At 40.3% G+C, this 22,570-nt stretch overlaps 1 protein-coding gene across 1 annotated transcript in view; it reads right to left on the reverse strand.

The window, feature by feature from the left end:
• Window positions 1-22,570, reverse strand: part of LOC120781590 (insulin receptor substrate 1) — a 179,206-nt gene that overhangs the window by 105,454 nt on the left and 51,182 nt on the right. Inside the window, 1 exon segment of the mRNA XM_040113825.1 lies at window positions 8,384-8,564. Within this exon segment, the coding sequence (XP_039969759.1) occupies window positions 8,384-8,564 (181 nt within the window).

Consider the following 22,570-nt stretch of genomic DNA (forward strand, 5'->3'; position numbering starts at 1 on the left):
TCCCAATGATCAATTAGATCGTCTAAGCTATTGCATACATATATATCAAACCCAACTGCGACGTCATAAAATAAATAATAATTGAATGTGTTGAAAAAAATTCAAACACACTTCCAGCTCAAAACACTGTTTTCAGTTGGATACTAAGTGGGCAAGTTGCAGAAAAAAATCACTTTTTATTTTCGGGACCTAGAGAAAGAAAGTGTATCAAAAATACTGGATATTCAATGAAATGCGAAAATCTGACCAGTTCTCCTGCACTACCGGTCAATGGGTCTAATCATTGAATCCGTTTCGATCCGAAAACCGAAATCCGAAGGACTTAAAGGTATTCAAAATACATCAACAATAAGACGCCAATTGACGCAATTTATTCCCTGCCCCAATTACAAAATGAATTATCAAATTTAAGGTCTGACCAAGCAATGGCATTCAAAACATAAAGCGAACAAAATAACTATTCAAAAAGAGATGGAGGCAAATGTTTCGAAAGTGCTAAACATGCTTACGAAAATTTTCGAACGAATTTCTTTCCGTATCGATAAAATTGTAAGCTCATGGTAAAGTAGATTATCGGTATCAATTATTGCATGTATATTTTCGATCGAAAACTCCTTCACATTTTAAATTTTTTACATAGTAGTAGATTTACCAATAGATAACCATGTATTGACATCCACTTTTAAGGAACCACAATTATGTAAGGCTACTGGATTATGGAAGCTGATATAATTGCACTGAATATTATAACAATATTTCGCTTTGTAGATGAATACAGAAGCTACTATATTTTAAAGATCTCGAAAATAATTTACTAGCAAACCATAGCGCTTTGGCACAATTACTACTTAATAATAACACATTAAGGACCATGCAAATTATTTTGAAAAATTTCATATCAAAAAAGTATGAAAAAGTGAATATAAAATTGAAAATTCATAAGATTTTAAAAAGAAGGATTATGGAAATCAATTTTGATTACTACTTATTCAATTCGTACAATTTTACATAAATAAATTTAGAAATTTTTCTTAAATATATTCAACGTATTAAAACACCTCTTGCCAACCTTAAACGTAACCCTCCAGTGAAATTTGTGAAGTTTACGGAGACTGTATCAGTATCAGTTCATGTAGCACAACAATGGTTCGCTCACTTCCGTTCTGGAAATTTCGATGTGAAAGATACACCTCGCTCTGGTCGACTTATCGTTGAAAAAGTCGATGAAATTAAGGAAAAGATTGACCAGTACCGTCACATAAGCAGCCATGACATCTCTAAGGAACTTAACATTCATCATCAAACAATTATGAACGATTTAAAAAAGGTGGCTACAAAAAGGAGATCGATGTTTGGGTACCACATGAATTGTCTGTGAAAAATTTAATGGACCGAAATAACTTCTGCGATTCTTTGCTGAAACGAAATGAAATCGAACCATTTTTGAAGCGAATGGTAACAGGAGACGAAAAGTGGATCCAATACGACAATAATGTGCGAAAAAGATCATGGTCCAAGCGTGGTGAAGTTCAACAAATCGTCGCAAAGCCAGGATTGACTCCTCGAAAGGTTAGGCTGAGTGTTTGGTGGGATTGGAAAGGAATGATCCACTATGAACTGCTCCAACCTGGTCGAACGATTGAGTCTACATTTTACCGTCAACAACTGATGAGATTGAAGCAAGAAATCGAAAAAAACTGCAAGAACTGATCAACAGAAAGGGCTTTGTGTTCCATCAGGACAAAGCTAGACCATGCACATGTTTGATGCAAAAACTGGGAGCTTGGCTTGGCTTGACGACCATTGCAGAACTTCCTTAATGGAGTTGCTTGTGGCAGTTTTTCACCGAGCAACCAGAAAAGTTTTACACTGTTGAAATAATGTTTCTAGCGGAAAAAGGGCAAAAAGTGGTTGACCATATTTGGTTCAAGTTGAAGTTTGATAAAGTATAAAGTGGAAGCGTATGTTTGAAACTGTGAGGCCAAGACGAAATGGAGGATGGAGACATGTGTTCACGCAAGTGAGGAAATTTCTCTGATTGCCATTCACTTGAGAGTGGCCAGAAACGATTCTCTTTAGTGAGAAGGTGAACCATCCCATCCCAGGATTCTGCCGTGGGTGTGGGAACCGCCACGTAAAACCGTCTTCGCCGAGGCTAGATTCCAGGATAAGAAATGTTGTGATAGACGGAAAACACGTCTCCAGTGTTTTAGACGTGCGTACGCTCCAAGGTCCTACCATTGACTCGGACCTCGGTGCAGCAAAAAACGCACTTCAACAAACACAAAGAAGGTTCGACTTCGCCACGCTGCAATCACAACAGACAGCCGAACGATTTTCTACTCGACTTGCACTTCTGCTCTCTGAGAGCACTTATCAGCAATTCGGTATAAGGGAACAGTGGGACGGTATTTCAAGCTCTTTACGTACAGCTGCAACCGAAACCGTATGGACGTGGCTCGGACCGATGGTCGAACAGGCAGATCCGGCACTCAACTCATTTCGTCATTCTTATCGTTTATATATATAGGTATATAACTCCATCTCATGAAGGATGGAGCCATGTGTGAAAGTAAGAAAATTATCTGATTGCCATTCACTTGGGAGTGGCCAGGAACGATTCTTTCACATATGGCTCAAGCAGCTCACGACTTCCGGTCTTTAACCAAATATCCTCTGGGTAGCCAAGCAACAGGGTTGTGCGCTGAGTTTGGGACCCGCCATGTAAAAAGCACTACCAATGAAAAGAAGAAAACAGTTTCGACTAAGAGACTACTTTTTTAATGACGACCTCTGCAAAAGTGTTAAGGATTACGACAGCACTACAATGGCCATGCGCAAGTTCGGTGTGGGATTCGTGGTGGTAAAGATACTCCGTCGCCAAGTCCTGACATTCTCCCCGGTGGATGAACGTCTAGCCACAATCCGCATCAAAGCGAAATTCTTCAACATATCACTGATTTGCGCCCACGCCGCGACGGAGAGAAGATCGTTGTGACCAAAGACGTCTTCTATGAGCGCTTGTAGCGCACCTATGAGAGCTGCCATCGCCACTCGTGCTTGGAGACTTTAACACTAAGGCGGGCAAAGAAGGTATCTTTGGCACAACGGTCGGTGCATTCTGCATCCATGATGAAACATCCCAAATGAGTTGAGGCTGGTCGACTTCGGATCCTCGCTCCGCTCCGAGTTCGTAACATTGACTCGAACCACTATCCTGTTGTAGCTAAGATACGCACGCGCATCTGTGCAATAACAAACGTACGTCAACAAACACAGGGAAGGTTCATATTTATATTTTATATTTCTGACCAATACAAAAGGTAAGCACACTGCATTCAATAGTTATATTAGAATTTTCCCTTTTTGAGATTTAGTTTGAAATGATTTAAGCAAGACATAGGATAGTAAATAATGTTCTTAGTAGCAGCGCCCGAAGACGTTGACATCGAAAAATGTGAAGATGACAAAAACCATGCAGCATAGATGATACCGATGTTATTTGTGATACCAGGAGATTTTGTTATTTCAGAAGCAGTGGGGAACGCCGATCATATTTCATTATGCTTAACTAAAGAAAAACGTAGTTGATCTTTAAATACTTGAATATTTTAAATAATATTTACTTTCATACCTTATTGTTGTGCATTTTTTTAAAGAATTTATTTTGTGTATTGAAGTATTAACGAACTAAGTCAGCTTAACACGTTCGCGGACGCAAAAAATTTTAGGGAGTTGCAAAAATATACAGGCAATTATTTTTGAAACTAGTTGTAATATCCGAAATCTAATTAGACATATATTATAAGAGAAGTCAGAACATCGTATTTTAACCGTTATATACAATGAATGCTATAGCATCCACGACGATATAGATAATATTTTTCAACCAGAATGACGTGAGAAAATTTGTAAATACACGGAGAAAAGATAAAATAATATGAAAGTATCTAATGAACCAATTGGTCATTATTTTGAAATGTGTATTAATTATAAAAACTTAAGATTGTATAAAATTAAATGAATAAAAATTGGCTTTAAAATTTGAATGCTATAGCATTCACGTCATTTTGCATCAGTATGAAAATGAATGCTATAGCATTCACGTCCGCGAACGTGTTAAGATTACAATCTTTTTTAATTGTTTACTTATTAAAAAGTAGCTTCACAATATAATTATCTAGTATACTATGAACGGTATTTGTTTTTAACTTCTCTTTACTACATTTTTGAATTGTTTTCGGTGAAATATTTAACATTTACTTTTACATTTTCGCCATTTTTTAGTTAACGCCGTATACACATCTTGTTCTTCTTAATTGGCGTAGACCCCGCTTACGCGATTATAGCCGAGTTAACCACAGCGCGCCAGTCGTTTCTGCTTTTCGCTACGTGGCGCCAATTGGATATTCCAAGCGAAGCCTGGTCCTTCCAACGGAGTGAAGGTCTTCCTCTTCCTCTGCTTCCCCCGGCGGGTATTGCGTCGAATACTTTCAAAACACTTGGAGTGTTTTCGTCCATCCAGACAACATGACCTAGCCAGCGTAGCCGCTGTCTTTTAATTCGCTGAACTATGTCAATGTCGTCGTATATCTCGTACAGCTCATCGTTCCATCGAATGCGATATTCGCCGTGGCCAACGAGCAAAGGACCATAAATCTTTCGCAGAACTTTTCTCTCGAAAACTCGCAACGTCGACTCATCCGTTGTTGACATCGTCCAAGCCTCTGCACCATATAGCAGGACGGGAATTATGAGTGACTTATAGAGTTTGGTTTTTGTTTGTCGAGAGAGGACTTTGCTTTTCAATTGCATACTCCGAAGTACAGTCCGAAGTAGCACCTGTTGGCAAGAGTTATCCTGCGTTGGATTTCTAGGCTGACATTGTTGGTGGTGTTTACGCTGGTTCCAAGAGAGACGAAATTATCTACAACTTCAAAGTTATGACTGTCAACAGTGACGTGAGTGCCAAGTCGCGAGTGCGACGACTGTTTGTTTGATGACAGGAGCTATTTCGTCTTGCCCTCGTTCACTGCCAGACCCATTTCTTTTGCTTCCTTGTCCAGTCTGGAGAAAGCAGAACTAACGGCGCGGGTGTTGAGGCCGATGATATCAATATCACCGGCATACGCCAGCAGCTGTACACTCTTATAGAAGATGGTACGTTTTCTATTTAGTTCTGCGGCTCGAACTATTTTCTCCAAAAGCAGGTTGAAAAAGTCGCACGATAGGGAATCGCCTTGTCTGAAACCTCGTTTGGTATCGAACGGCTCGGAGAGGTATTTCCCGATCCTGACGGAGCTTTTCGTGTTACTCAACGTCAGTTTACACAGCCGTATTAGTTTTGCGGGGATATCAAATTCAGACATCGCGGCATAGAGGCAGTTCCTTTTCGTGCTGTCGAAAGCAGCTTTGAAATCGACGAAAAGGTGGTGTGTGTCGATTCTCCTTTCACGGGGCTTTTCCAATATTTGGCGCATGTTGAATATCTGGTCGGCTGTTGATTTGCCAGGTCTAAAGCCACACTGATAAGGTCCAATCAGTTTGTTCACGGTGGGCTTTAGTCTTTCACACAATACGCTCGATAGAACCTTATATGCGATGTTGAGGAGGCTAATCCCACGGTAGTTGGCGCAGATTGTGGGGTCTCCTTTTTTATGGATTGGGCATAGCACACATAAATTCCAATCGTTGGGCATGCTTTCGTCCGACCATATTTTACAAAGAAGCTGATGCATGCTCCTTATCAGTTCTTCGCCGCCGTGTTTGAATAGCTCGGCCGACAATCCGTCGGCCCCTGCCGCTTTGTTGTTCTTCAGGCGGGCAATTGCCATTCGAGCTTCTTCATGATCGGGCAATGGAACGTCTGCTCCTTCGTCATCGATTGGGGAATCGTGTTCGCCTTCTCCTAGAGTTGTGCATTCACTGCCATTCAGCAGGCTGGAGAAGTGTTCCCTCTATAAGTTAAGTATGCTCTGGGCATCAGTAACTAGATCACCTTTGGGGGTTCTACAAGAGTATGCTCCGGTCTTGAAACCTTCTGTAAGCCGCCGCATTTTTTCGTAGAATTTTCGAGCATTACCCCTGTCGGCCAGCTTATCAAGCTCTTCGTACTCACGCATTTCGGCCTCCTTTTTTTTCTGTCTACAAATGCGTCTCGCTTCCCTTTTCAACTTTCGGTATCTATCCCATCCCGCACATGTAGTGGTCGATCGTAACGTTGCGAGGTAGGCAGCCTGTTTTCTCTCCGCTGCGACACGGCACTCCTCGTCGTACCGGCTGTTCTTTTGCACTTTCCGAAAACCAATGGTTTCGGTTGCAGCTGTACGTAAGCAGTTTGAAATGCCGTCCCACAGTTCCCTTATACCGAGTTGTTGACGAGTGCTCTCAGAGAGCAGGAGTGCAAGCCGAGTAGAAAATCGTTCGGCTGTCTATTGTGATTGCAGCTTCTCGACGTCGAACCTTCCTTGTGTTTGGTGGCGTGCGTTTTTTGCTGCACAGAGGCGGGTGCGAATCTTAGCTGCAACAAGATAGTGGTCCGAGTCGATGTTAGGACCTCGGAGCGCACGCACATCTAAAACACTGGAGACGTGTCTTCCGTCTATCACAACATGATCGATCTGGTTGGTAGTTTTTCGATCCGGAAACAGCCAGGTAGCTTGATGAATCTTCTTATGCTAGAATCTAGTACTACCGATAACCATATTTCGGGCCCCGGCGAAGTCTATCAGCCTCAAGCCATTTGGGGATGTTGCGTCGTAGAGGCTGAATTTACCTACCGTAGTGCCAAAGATACCTTCTTTGCCCACCCTGGCGTTAAAGTCGCCAAGCACGATTTTGACATCGAGGCGGAGGCAGCGCTCATAGGTGTGCTCCAAGCACTCATAAAAGGCATCTTTGGTCACATCGTCCTTCTCTTCCGTCGGGGCGTGGGCGCAAATTAGCGATATGTTGAAGAACCTCGCTTTGATGCGGATTGTGGCTAGACGTTCATTCACCGGAGTGAATGATAGTACTCGGCGACGGAGTCTCTCTCCCACCACGAATCCTACACTTAACTTGCGCTCCTTTATATGGCCACTGTAGTAAATGTCACAAGAACCTACTCGTCTCTGTCCTTGTCCCGTCCATCGCATCTCTTGGACGGCGGTGATGTCAGCCTTTGTTTTTACGAGGACATCAACCAGCTGGGCAGCGGCACCATCCCAATTAAGGGACCGGACATTCCAGATGCATGCCCTCAATTCGTAGTCCTTATTTCGTTTGCCATGGTCGTCATCAAAAGGGGGGCTCTCATCCGAGACTGGTTATACCTATTCACTGGGGGTGTTTTTTACGTGGCGGGTCCCAAACCCAGCACACAACCCTATGCAGAGGATGTTTCGCCTTCTCACTTTAGCTCGCCTTCAAACGAATGTTCTTAGGCTACCCAGAGGATACTTGGTCAAAGACCGGAAGTAGTGAACTGCTTGAGCCATGTGTAAAAGAATCGTTTCTGGCTACTCCCAAGTGAATGGCGATCAGAGAACTTTCCTCACTTGCGTGAACTTCTACACATGACTCCATCCGCCGTATACACATACCACCAAGTATTTTGAATCGCTATTTTTATATTTTGCTTTTAGAAAAAATAAAAAAAAACTTAACTGACGAAATATAGTGCACTGCTAACGACTTCTATATATGTACGTACTCAGTCAAATTATATAACTATTCAATGGACATACCGGAGTGGATGGACAATATACATAATACGTATGTATTTCGTAATTTAAATGATCATGGGGCTTTCGTTATGTACTATAATTTCAATTGGTGACAACAGCTGATCCTATTACAATTTTTTTGCAGCCAATTTCACAATTTACCGCTTTACCAATGTATATTTCAGCAGTTGAAATAGTAACGATTGTTTGTAAAAAAAATTTCCTTAAATTTTTTGAAATAATTTTTGTTTTGTATTTTCGACATATTTTACTGTTTTACTATCAAAATAGAAAAATGTAGTTCAAGCAAGGCAAAAATTATGTGGTGTGTACGGAGAAGATGTGTTGATCGAACGCCACTGCCAAAATTAGTTTACAAAATTACGTTACGGCAATTTCGATATTAAGGATGCACTACGTTCTGGATAGATTATTCCAACCCATGCGGATAAAATAAAGTCGTTGGTCGAGGCAAATTGTTGAATAATAACTCGAGAAATCGCTGCAAAATTAAATTTGTCTAACGCAAGCGTTCATGTTACACAATAAAAAACCATCGTATTTAAATAGCACTAAAAAACGAAATTACTTTGGTAACGACACATAAGCATATTCGGTATATGATATAAACAGATTTTATAATAATAAAAAACCTAATTATGTATAATTATATATACCTTCTTATGGTGTTTAAGGGAATATGTATATCCGTGGCTCTAATATATCCTGATGACGACTTTTCTGAACCAATTCTTATAAAAGTGACAGACATTGTGGACAAGCATACATGATAGTTTCCTATAATTTTCCTTTCTTCTGCTAAGCTTTTCTTTTGTACTACCACTTGCCAAACGTGATCTGAAAATACCAAATATTAAATATGTTAACTAAGCATTAAAATATGTAATTGTTTATAAACAATTTACTTATTAACTACGCTTTGTGTGGTATCGCAAATAATTACCTATATTGAATACAACATAACCTCATATTACTACCGAGGGAAACTGCATAACGATATAATGAATAACATTATACTTATCAAAACATTTTCGTATAATTTTAGTGAGATATCTTGCATTAAAATCGATATAAACTTAACCAAGGCGGACAAAATTTAATATGTATAGTAATTTTACTATATTATGCATATGCATTTATATTTAATGCTAAACCACATTGTGGTCACGAAAAAATGTCCATTTATTCCGCTAAAATTTAAAATCTTTACCTATATAACCTGTATTAACCCAAATTTTCAGATAACTCACAAATTAACAGATATATTCGGCATAAAGTCAACTGGTATAAAGTAAATAATTGCATCATAGGTATAAAGGGCTGGAGCAATTATTTACGGATATGATATGTATGGTATACTAATAAGGGGTCAGTAAAGTAATCCACTTTACTTTTGGAAGGTTTCGAAAAAGGCCCAAAAATAATACTACCGCTCGACGTTTGGAGCGCTCGGAGCGCACACTTCAAACTTTAAACGCGTTTTTTTCTCAAAACACACTTTTTTAAACTGGCGGACATGATTCCGGTTGAACTACTCAACCGATTTGCTTAATTTTTTTTTTTTTTTAATGTTCACAAAACTCCTGACTATCGTCCCTACTAGATTCATAATTTTTTATAATTTATTGATAATGTTATGACAAATTTTATTTAAAAAGACATTTGGAAAAATTAAAACAAAAAACGGTAATTTATCAACATTTTTCCATGATCTCAGCCATTTCTCCGCCAGATGTCATAAAAAAATTCCGAAAAAATTTTTTTATATACTCCACGATATACCTCATGATATGTAAAAAAAAAGTTCTATTGTAGAATAAAAATTTATATGAAAAAAATTTCAAAAAAACAGGTCAGATTAACCTATTGACCTCTCAAGGGGCTACCAGTGTGACATTTTCAAACAAAAAAAAAATGATTTGCGTTTTGGATAGTTTATATTTACAAAAATATCCTGTAAAATTGGCAAGGTCGTATCTTTAATAGTTTTTGGATGGCAGCGTTCTAAGACCGCTCGGAGGTGCAAACATACATACATATGTATATGTATAAGTGAAACTTTAAACGCGTTTTTCTCGAAACGACATTTTTCAAAATTGCTGATATCGGTTTCAAATTAAAACTGAGTATTGTTGAATATATTACTATACAATGACCTACGATATTTTTGATTGGTTGAAAATTGTCAATTTGGCATTAAAAAAAAAAAACGATTTTTTCTCAAAATTACGCTATTTTGTTAATTTTTGATATTTCTCAAAGATCGTAGGTCATTGTGTAGAAAATATCTTTAAGCTTTTTGAATTTTTTTGTTTAGCTACTCATTCGCCTGGAATCATGTCAGCCGTTGGAGCACTTTTTTTGTTTACATCTTCGAAGACTGACCAGTAGCAAATTACAAATTTAATATTAGACCAGGGTAGATAATTTTTAGGAAAAAAAAATCGTAGTAGAATGAAACCTATCGGAAACGAAAGATGAAATAACAAACATTAAGGAAAAAACAAGTAAGGAAGGCCTAAGTCCGCGTACTACCGAACATTTTATACTCTTGCAACTTGCAGGAATCAAACCCATGGAAATATCTTAAAGTCTAAAACGTCAACGGAATCCAAGCAATTTTATATACTAACCGTTTATTACGTTTGTTAAAAAAAACGAAAATCATTATGTGCAGTAGATGGGAGTTGAGGTAGTATCAAGCCGATGTTATCTATTAATTATTTTTTTTTATTTTTTATTTTATTTTATTTTATTTTTATTTTATAAAAGCTTACATAATAATACAATTATTATACAAACTTAAGAAAATACGCAGCACTAGCATCATGGGCTATCGGCCGACTGGTTATGTTATATGCGTCGAAGAAGGTCGCTGTCTTTCAAAAAGTTGTAGATTTTCGAAATGTTGTTGCTTGAGGGATCCATCAATAAAATTATTGGATCAGTATTATTGAAGTTTGACAGTCTATGAGTTTGAAGTGCTGGACAATGTTGCAGAAGATGCAATAGATTTAAATCTGAATCACAAAATGGGCATTGGTTGATCTGAGTGCCATTTAGTATGTGAGCGTGTGTGATAATGGAGTGGCCAATGCGAAGTCTGATATATGGAATGATATAATTAGATGAAAGCGATGACGGAAAGGATGGTTTGATACGATTTGAATTTATTTTAGAGTAGTGGTGTCTGTAATTCATCCAATCAAGCGCCAATTTAGTGGATCTTTGTTGAATAATAAGCCGTTTTATATCACTCTTAACAAACAAGGCAGATGTAGTTGTTGGAGTGATGCACACCTCCTTAGCCACCGAGTCCGCAAAAGTATTTCCAATGATTCCAGAGTGACCGGGTATCCACATTATTTTTAGTCTATGTGCTAACGAAAACAACAGCGATCTAATGCCAATAATGACGTCATTGTAGTTACTGCGGTTTTTTAAAGCTTGAAAACACGATAGACTATCTGTACAGATGATGAATTTACCAAGGTTTTGTTGGGCATACTGGACAGCTTTGAGAATACCCGTAGCTTCAGCGGTAAAAATTGAACAAAATGGAAATAATAAACCATACGATATTCTTTGTTGGTTATCATCAACTACAGCAAAAGATGTATGCGACGATTTGGAGCCATCAGTATATATAAACTGCCAACCAAAAGATTTGAAGTGCGCAGATAATTCCAAAAATCGAGATTTATACACAGTGCTTGGAGTGATGGATTTGCGAAGAAAAGTAAGATCACTAATGAAAGAAGATTCATTTACTTTCCACGGTGGAATATATTTACTGCAAGGCAGCAATATTTTAAGCGGCAACTCATTGGTTTTAGCAAACAAAGCACTTTTAAAAATAGAAGACGGTATTTTAGGAGACCTCTTTCTGCAAAGTGATGATTGAAAGTCCTTTTTTATAGTAAAGTTCGTGCTGAGTATGAGTTTTGAATAAAGCTTATTTAAGCTATCTTCCACTGCATCTTTTAGAGAAGGTAGGCCAGCTTCCGTCAGTATGTTTTTAATTGGCGATGTTGGAAACACTCGAAGAGAACAACGAACTGAAGAATGATAGGGCGCAGCAAGCATCTTTAGATGATTCTTAGAATGATGTCCATAAATTTCCAAGCCATAATTAATTACAGATGAGATGAGGGCTTTAGTGACGTTGACCAGTAAAGCCGAGCCGATGAGTGAGCGCTTACATGAGAGGTATTTAATAATATTTAAATTAACAAAAAGTCTTTTTTCTTATATACTGACAATGTTTCTTAAATGTATACTTAGAGTCTAATACAATACCAAGGAACTTAATACTATCTGTACACAAAATGTTTGTATTATCAAATGTGAGCGTTGGGATAGTACATTGATGTTTTTTACAAATATGAAAAAGTTTCGATTTAGGAAAAGATATTGATGTGCCTGAAGTAGAGGACCAACGAGAAAGACGCAATAAAATTTCAGAGAAAGTAATTGTTACTGAAGTCAAATTTGAAGTTTTTGAGAATAAAATTAAATCATCAGCATAAATCTGATGCCGGATAGTAACAAAATCTGATAGAATGGTACTGATTTCATCAAATGCAATAGTAAATAGGATCACCGAGAGCGGTGACCCTTGTGGGGTACCATTATCTAATGGTAGAACAGAGGATGAAACATTGGATATGATAACACTTAATTTACGGTTGGATAGGAAAGATTTGACAAAGTTAAAAATACGAGAACCCACTCTCCACCTACTAAGCTGTCTTAACACTACATGAATCCCAATCCTGTCAAATGCTTTTAGGAAATCTAAAGAAAGAATAGAAACATGATTTTTGTGGGACAGAGTATCAGAGATAAAGTAATCAAGGTGCAGGAGAGCATCCAACGTAGCCTGCCCCTCTTGAACGCAACTTGGTTGTGCGAAATGAGATTATTAGATTGAGCATACCAGGCGAGTCTAGTAGCAATAATCTTTTCAATCAATTTACCAAGGCAAGGAAGAAGGGAAATGGGACGATAACTGCTGACCACACCAGGAGGTTTACCAGGTTTTAAAATAGGAATAATCGCGCTAGTCTTCCAGAGGACAGGGTAGTTGCCACTGAGAAAAATACTATTGTAAAGTTTGACTAGACGGGATATAAGGAATGGAGGAAGGTGCTTGATGATAAGGTAAGAGATTTTATCAATGCCAGGAGTTTTGCCCTTGACTGACGAGAGGGCTAAATTAAAATCAAGTTCAGATATATCGGCATCTAAATATTCAGCTGATTGAGATAAGGTGGAAGGAGGAAGGTAAGGAGAGCAAAGAGAAGAAAGTTTACTAGAGGAAAAATCAGCAGAGAAATTGGAGTCCAAAGAAATATTGGAAAAGTGGGTGGCAAACTCTAAGGCTATATCTTTGGGATATAGTAGAGTGCCCCGAGGAGTATTTAAATAAGTGATAGGAGAAGAAGGTGATAAACCAGCCAGTCTTTTCATATCAGTCCAGATTTTTCTAGAATCCGAAGAAGAAGTGATATTATTCGTAAATTCTTGGAAACAATGAACCTTAGCAGCCTTAGCTTTATGGCGAAAAAGTGCATTGGATTTTTGTAAGCTATTAAGTTTGCACTAGAACGTAAACGTTTAAATTGATGCCATGCGATCTGTTTCAGATTTCTTAGTGCAGAAAGCTCATTATTCCACCAAAGAGGAGCAAGCTTGACTGGTTTAGAAGAAGAAAGGGGAAAAGAATAGTTAGAAGCAGAACGTATAATTTTTTGGATTCTAGAAGCCTCTTGATTTATATTGGAAGAAAAGGGGAAATAACGTGAATGCGAAAAACAGGCTTCTTCAAACCTATCCCAATCAGCCGAATCAGTTTTAAACCGAATCCTGGGCTTAAAAAATGAATGAGGGCGAGAAGTAGATATTTTGGAAAGGATGGGAAAATGATCACTGCCATGGAGATCATCAATACAACACCAGGATATTTTTGAGGAGAGGGAGGCAGAACATATGGAAAGATCAATATTAGTGAAGGTAGAGTGAGTGGAAAATGGGTGGGGGAACCATCATTTAAAACAATGCAGTTGGATCTTAGTAAGGCATCCTCAATGCTACGTCCCTTGGAGTTAGCCGAAGCAGAGTCCCAAAGGGGACTCCAAGCATTGAAGTCACCACACAAGATAAAAGGATTTGAACCGGAAGGAATAAGATTTAAAAATTCAGTAGTAGAAAATGATTGATCAGGAGGGGAATAAGCACAGATGATTGAAATTTTATAGGGGGCGAGGATCTCAATAGCTACAGAAGAAAAAATTGAAAGGGGTATGGGAAGTAATACGTGAGGTAGATTTCTTTTAACTAGGATGGCAACTCCCTGCTTGTTGGTGGTGTTATGTGGGAGATTAATAAAATATCCCACATAAGCCCTAGGGGTAAAAGCTGAGGCATTATAAGATAGGTGAGTTTCATTCAACAGGATAATAGATGGATTGTACGATCCCATAAGTAACTCTAAGTTAATATAATTATTAACATAACCGTTAATGTTCCATTGAAGAAGTGTAATCATATCATATGTAAACTTATAAAAGAAAAAAGTTAAGCTACGAATATTTTATTTAAACTAAATGTCTTCATTGTAAGAAGGAAAATTGGGTAATGCAAGAGGATCTTGCGAGCAGGAGAGGGTGGGGAAGGGTGTGATAGGACAGGAGGAAAGGATATTGAGAGGAGAGTCAGAGATGGATAAAGGGGAAAAGAGAGGGGAAGGAGAAGTGACAGAAGAGGAGGTAGGATGGGTTGGAAGGGATTGTTTAGATGAATTGATGTCTGTAGTTGTTGTTAGATTAGTTTTGGTAGGATTGTTGGATTTGTTATTAGGTGTTGTTTCATTATTGATTTGATTAGTATTGTTAGAAATTTTAGCTATAGAGGCAAAAAGAGTTTGCATTAGAAGTTGTATGAGAAAATTGAATTTTATACTTGGTAACAGCTTCACGCATACTACATTTATAAATAGTTTTAATTTTTAATATTTCTTTGGATTGTTGATATTTAGGCAAGTATTAGATGATGCCGGGTGGTCGCCCGAGCAATTTGCACACATTATTCTCTTACATTCAGTAGGTGGGGTATGATCGGAAGGAGGTTGCATGAGACACAAGAAGGTGAATTACGGCAGTATTTTGCTGTGTGGCCAATTAATTGACATTGCTTACAACGCATAGGATTAGGGTAATACGGACGGACAGTGAGGTTCCTCCAGGCAACATCAATTCTTTCAGGAAGTTTGTATTTATCAAAAGTTAATAAAACTACACCCGTAGGATTACGGGAGCCGTCAGCAATTCGTGAAAACTTATGTACAGCAGAAACACCCTGCTCCTTAAGACCATCAACAATATCTTCTTCTGATAAGTTATTCAGGAATGGGGCGTATATGGTGCCTTTAACCGTATTCAAAGTATTATGAAGCTTGACATTGATATGACCTCCGCCAGGTAAAATTTTTGCAGAAAGAAATTTGCTAGCTGTTTTGTTGTTATTTACAAAGAGCAGTAGGCTACCATCACGTAGCTCAGTAACTTTACTTACTTCCTTACTGATTGCTTGAATACCTTTATACGTAGCGAAGCATGATAACGAATTAAGTGGCTTGTTGTCGTCCAGCGATGACATGACCAAAAATTTTGGATCATCCGTGTTTGAGACTGGTAATTCTGGAAATTGGTCTAACGGGATCGGATTTGGTTTTTTCTTTTTTTTTCATTATTGGAGATAATAGGAAAACCTATTATCCCCTAATTTGCGGCCCCAGGGCCATAGTAAACGCGAATTTTAGTTTAACAAATTAAGAAATTAAGTGATTGAAAAGATATAAAACGATAAAAAATTAATTCACAAACAAAGCACGAGCGTAATATAAACGCAGAACAAACCGTTATACCGTTTTAACAAACTCAATAAGCACAGAGCGAAAAGAAACCGGTTACGATGACAGTTCGACGGTGAATGCTATTAATTATTATCATGCCACACACTAAAAAAATGTTCTCTGTGCTTCATTAAGGTACCTCACGTACAATCACCTATCATATGGAGTAATGTCTGTAACATGTTTTCGCCCAATTTTATCACTTTTAGGCATAAAGATACACTGTTATATATGTATGCGGTATTAAGTCACCCGAAAATCTTTATATTAGGTAAATGGAGGCTCAGGGAAGAATTAAACCCATTTTTGATACATAGAGTAACTATTGTCGGGGAAGGTTTCTCTCTGAATTTCAATTTTATATCCCATACATTGACCGATATGTTTGGTCGAAAGTCAACTATAGATGCAGGGGTTCATATATTCGGAGGCTTTTGTTTGGATTTCGGTCATAAGGATGCATACTTTAAAGGAGTTATTAGTGTAAAATCATATCTTTTATACTAGTTACTTCTTGATTTCTGTACTGGAAAGTGAAAGAATTTTAAATTGTGCTATATGGGAAGTAGGCGCGGTTCGATTTCAGACCATTTTCGCACTGTGACTTTGGGAATATGAGATGAATGCCACGTACTAAATTTAGTCCAAAGCGGTCTGTCAGTCTGCCCATCTACGAACTTGGTACTAAGGAACGTGCGTACCAAGTTTCAAAAATATATCTTAATTTTTACTCAAGTTACAGCTTGCTCGCCCTGACGGACGGACGGACAGACAGTCACCCGGATTTCAACTCGTCTCGTCTTCCAGATCATCTTTATATATATATATATATATATAACCCTATACCATCGCTATTAATTTTATGTGATACATACAACCGTTAGGTAAACAAAACTAATATACTCTGTAGCAACATGTTGCAAGAGTATACTAATTTACGGGCGATCAGAGGTTGAGAAAAAAGAATGGTTTATCCCGATTTCTGACAAAACTACCAATACTATAGAAAAAAAATATTTGGTACTGTTGTGAGTAATAAAATTATCTATAACTTTTGTAGCAAACATTTTTCATATAACCTCAAACTTTATGTTAAAAATTCACCTTTTTCTATGTGCAAATAAATTGTTTCTTTCACGAAATTTAATGGAAACTTACCCTCTTATGTATATGTTTATTGTTTCTCTTGCTATTGACCTAATATGGAAACGAACTCTAATTTTTAATTAAAAAATCTAAAGTCAAATTATCAAATTTGTTTAAAAAGTCGGTAGGCCTTAAGTTTGTAAAATTGTAGTAAAAATACCACAGTAAACGCTTTAAAGTTGTGTTTTTTACTACTGCAACTTCAATATAATAGGTAGATGAAATAAAAAAAAATTGTAATCGTTTTTCATCTGTTTAGTGGGGTCTTTTTGCGTTTTCTGAATAAATTTACTAGGAAAGTGGACAATTTCACGCAATTCGCTAGGCAATTCGCTATGCAGTCATGTGTAGAAGTTCACGCAAGTGAGGAAAGTTCTCTGATCGCCATTCACTTGGGAGTGGCCAGAAACGATTCTTTTACATATGACTCACGACTTCCGGTCTTTGACCAAGCATCCTTTGGGTAGCCTAAGAACATCCACTTGAAGGCGAGCTAAAGTGAGAAGGCGAAACACTACAGTGGCCATATAAAGGAGCCCAAGTTTGGTGTGGGATTCGTGGTGGGACAGAGACTCCTTGCCGAGTACTATCATTCACATGTGTGAATGAACGTCTAGCCACAATCCGCATCAAAGCGAGGTTCTTTAACATATCGCTGATTTGCGCACTGGCCCCGACGGAAGAGAAGGACGATGTGATCAAAGATGCCTTCTTTGAGCGCTTGGAGCGCACTTATGAGAGCTGCCCCCGCCACGATGTCAAAATCGTACTTCGCGACTTTAACGCCAGGGTGGGCAAAGAAGGTATCTTTGGCACTACGGTAGGTAAATTCAGCTTCTACGACGCAACATCCCCAAATGGCTTGAGGCTGATAGACTTCGCCGGGGCCCGAAATATGGTTATCTGTAGTACTAGATTCCAGCATAAGAAGGTTCATCAAGCTACCTGCTTGTCTCCGGATCGAAAAGCCACCAAACAGATCGATCATGTTGTGATAAACGGAAAACACTTCTCCAGTGTATTAGACGTGCGTACGTTCTGAGGTCCTAACATCAACTCGGACCACTATCTTGTTGCAGCCAAGATTCGCACCCGCCTCTGTGCAGCAAAAAACGCACGTCAACAAACACAAGGAAGGTTCGACGTCGAGAAGCTGCAATCACAACAGACAGCCGAACAATTTTCTACACGTCATGCACTCCTGCTCTCTGAGAGTACTCGTCAACAACTCGGTATAAGTGAACTGTGGGTCGGCACTACAAACTCTTAACGTACAGCTGCTTCCGAAACCATTGGTCTTCGGAAAATGAAAAAGAACAGCTGGTACGATGAGGAGTGCCGTGTCGCAGCGGAGAAACAGGCTGCCTACCTCGCAACGTTACGATCGACCACAGCACGTGCGGGATGGGATAGATAACGAGAGTTGAAGAGGGAAGCGAGACGTATTTGCAGAGAGAAACAGAAAGAGGCCGAAATGCGTAAGTACGAAGAGCTTGATATGCTGGCCGACAGGGGTAATGCTCGAAAATTCTACGAAAAAATGCAGCGGCTTACAGAAGGTTTCAAGACCGGAGCATACTCTTGTAGAACCCCCAAAGGTGATCTAGTCACCGATGCCCAGAGCATACTTACATAGATTATGGAGGGAACACTTCTCCAGCCTGCTGAATGGCAGTGAACGCACAACGCCAGGAGAGCGTGAACCCGATTCCCCAATCGATGACGATGGAGCAGACGTTCCATTGCCCGACCATGATGGTTCGAATAGCAATTACCCGTCTGAAGAACAACAAAGCACCGGGGGCCGATGGATTACCGGCCGAGCTATTCAAACACGGCGGCGAAGCACTGATAAGAAGCATGCCTCCACTTCTTTGCAAAATATGGTCGGACGAAAGCATGCCCAACGATTGGAATTTAAGTGTGCTCTGCCCAATCCATAAAAAAGGAGACCCCACAATCTGCGCCAACTACCATGGGATAAGCCTCCTCAAAATCGCATATAAGGTTCTATTGAGTGTATTGTGTGAAAGATTAAAGCCCACCGTCAACAAACTGATTGGACTTTATCAGCGTGGCGTTAGACCAGGAAAATCAACAACCGACCAGAAATTCACCATGTGCCAAATTTTGGAAAAGACCCGTGAAAGGGAAATCGACACACACCACCTCTTCGTCGATTTCAAAACTGCTTCTGACAGTACGAAAAGGAGCTGCCTTTATGCCGCGATGTCTGAATTTGGTTTCCCCGCAAAACTAATACGCCTGTGTAAGCTGACGTTGAGCAACACCAAAAGCTCCGTCAGGATTGGGAAGGACCTCTCCGAGCCGTTCGATACCAAACGAGGTTTCAGACAAGGCGACTCTCTATCGTGCGACTTCTTCAACCTGCTGCTGGAGAAAATAATTCGAGCTGCAGAACTTAATGGAGCAGGTACAATCTTTAAGAAGAAACGACTGGCGCGCTGTTGTTAACTCGGCTATAATCGCGAAAGCGGTGTCTACGCCAATTAAGAAAAAGAAGAAACTTCCTAACCAAGGTCATTAACCTGTCGCTCACCCAAAACTCTTCAAATAGCCCAGTAGTGAAGACATTTGAGGTCTTGCCAGTCCCGACATTGAGACCATCAACATGGCTTCCGTAAAGTGCATAGCACCTCCACAGCACTTAGCGTCATAAAAGCCCAGGTAGTTTAGGGCCTAGGATACCATGCGTACTATTTCGAGATGAAAACTTTAAGTTGAGAAGAAATTCCATAGCGTGGTGTTCTCTCTTCGTTACTGTTAATTTTTTACATTCCGAGACTTCTCCAATCACTAAAGGGTATTTCCATCACCCCGTACGCTGATGACTGCACGATATTAACCATATTGATGCGACCATACTAGGAGTGTAGACTGGATCTTAAAATTAAAGTCGTTGACATTGAAATTGAAATTTTAGCTACAATATTTGACGGCAGTTCACGAGGAAAAGATTAAGTAACGTTGTGGGCACCATACAAGGCAATAGGCCGTCCGGTCTGAAACTACGCCGCACCGATATGGTCGCCTGGATACAGGGAAACGCAGACGAAAAAACTTCAGACGTGTCAGAACACTGTACAAGAGGACTAAGTATAATATGATGCATTTGGATGTGCCCGGTCGAACATTTACATAGAGAGGCGTGCATAGTCCGCTTAAGGAATATAATGAATTTCTCTCCAAACCACCTCCAAGGAACATAAAGAGATATTTTCATGACTACGGAAACGACACCGAACAGTAGGCCGAGCAGATTTCGGACACAACTCACTTCAGACACGTTCTGACCGCCATTTTGAGTGAAGCTGTTAACACCTTCATGGACTCCTTCTCCGTAAATGGCGTACGTTGAATCAAACCAACACCCATTGCAGACGAAGAGCTAGCAATTCCCACGACAGCCGGTTCTACGCACCGGAATTTACCCGGATTTTGTCTGGCCAAGGGCTGTTTTTTCGACGATCTAACACCGTTTGGATCGGTAAGTGTTAATATTTGTTTGTTGTCGTGTTAATCTTTGTTGTCGTCGTGCTGGCATTGAGTCCAACCCGGGCCCGGAGAAATTTTTCTGCTGCGTTTGCGCTAAAAGGCTCTATCCAAACTCCACCTCGATCAGGTGTAATACATGCAATGGATGGAGCCATCTTAAGACCTGCTCAGGCCTTAAGACCCTTAGGGAGTGGACCAAGAGTTACGTGGCCCATGTTGCCAACGCAATCAGCACATAGTTCGCGCGCTCACCCCGAGTGACCAATAGAGGACCTCCACGGTCTCCAGGAGCTCAAACAGGAGACATAGCTCACACTCCTTCACACACACTTATATCCCCTTCCCTTCATTCCGCTCCAAACCTCGTGCGAGAACAAATCACCAACTCTTGGTTCCCCACACAGTCTATTCTGTGTGTCAGACCGCCATACGTCGGAACGTCACATCAGTTAAGTGCAATTCCTGCCCCCGCAACACACAACAGTGGCGTCGCCAAGCAACACTACAGCTCGGGAACCGCCCCTGAGGGTTCTACAGTTTCCACAAATTCCACCTACACGTCACTCCCTCACCCGCAGGGCCACCCACGGACACCCGCGACAAACCCGCATTCTTCAATTCAACTGCAACGGAGTCGAGAGTAAGATCGAGGAGATAGTTGCACTTATAAGCCGGGAACGCGTATCAATAGCTGAGGTCCAAGAAACCAAGTTAAACATCCGCCCAGATCTTCTGAGTTGTGCCGGTTTCAACGTTTTACGTAAAGATCGCGAGCGAGGTAATGGTGGTGGCCTAGCCTTCATATTGCACAACACCGTGCAGTATCGTTTAATCGATGAAGACATCGACCGCAGGGATACTACCCTAGAATGTCAGGGTATAACTATCCGGTCAGGCGATGTCGAGCTCGAAATATTTAATATATACATCCCCCCAGTTACATGTTGCCCTACAGGATATCACGCGAATATATGAGCGCTACTTTGTGGTGAAAACCGTTTGGTACTAGGCAACTTTAATGCGCACCACGATCTTTGGTATTCCTGCCTGTAAACCATCGTAGAGAGATGGAGCTGGTTGAACAGATTGACGATTCGATATTCTGCACAATGAATGACGAAGCCCCACCAGAGTTATGGGCACATGTAATAGCTCGCCCGATATTGCCATTGCTAGTGGTGGTCTGATAAATAGCATAATCTGGCGACCTATGCTAACTCTCGCATCAGACCATCTGCCCATAATTATCTCGATTCGTTAACTTTAACAAAGCTAACTGGGTCGGCTTCACAGAATTTACCGAGAGCACCTTCAACACTCTACCCATTCCTACGGACGTATCCGTTGGCGAACGTCGATTCCGCAAGGTGATCGCTGCAGCTACCGCTCGCTTCATCCCGGCTGGAAGAATAGCGGAACTCCGCCCCAATTTCCCAGCCGAGCAGCTAATGAGCGCGACACCTTCCGTCATGCCGATCCCGGCGATCCCCGAATAAGAGATCTCAATTTGGAGATTCGGCGATTGGTAAACCATCATAAGCGTGAGTAAGCTTTGGGCTACTGTCTAACCCAAAGAGACATGACGACCGAGTTGAGGTTCAATTCAATGGTCATGCCTCTTCGGACCCGAAGAAGTGTGCGAGCTATTTTAGCCGGCAATTTACACTGCACCCTTAGCGATGTCGCGATGTGTTAACCGACGGCTGCGCAAAATGCCAAACGAAACAAATTGAAATATTCTAAATGCATTGGCCCTGATGGAATCAACATGCTTATGCTAAAGCATCTAGGTTCGACAGGAGTAAGCTATCTTACCAAGGTCCTTAACCTGTCGTTGACTAGAGTGGTTCCACTATTGAAACCTGGGAAACCCGCCAACAAAGGGGAGTCTCTTCTCTCCTCCCCCAGTAGTGAAGGCACTTGAGGCCTTGCTACTCCCGACCTTCACTCACCACCTCAGTCTCAGCCACCAGCATGGATTCCGAAAAGTGCACAACACCACCACAGCACTTATCGTAATAAAAGCCCAGATAGTTCGTGGCCTTAACCTGAAACCACCCTGTGAGAGAACGATCTCGAAAAAAATACGCTTCCTCCAGAACTGAAAACTACCATGAAATACCTGGTCGACAATCAGCCGTACTATTTCGAGGTGAAACATCTAAACTGTTAAAAATTTAACAGGGTGTTCCGCAGGGTGGTGTCCTCTCCCCGCTACTGTTTAACTTCTAGATCTTGAAACTCCCACAGCCACCAGAGTTAGTTT

Source organism: Bactrocera tryoni, unplaced genomic scaffold (assembly GCF_016617805.1).
Source record: "Bactrocera tryoni isolate S06 unplaced genomic scaffold, CSIRO_BtryS06_freeze2 scaffold_7, whole genome shotgun sequence".
NCBI lineage: Eukaryota > Metazoa > Arthropoda > Insecta > Diptera > Tephritidae > Bactrocera > Bactrocera tryoni.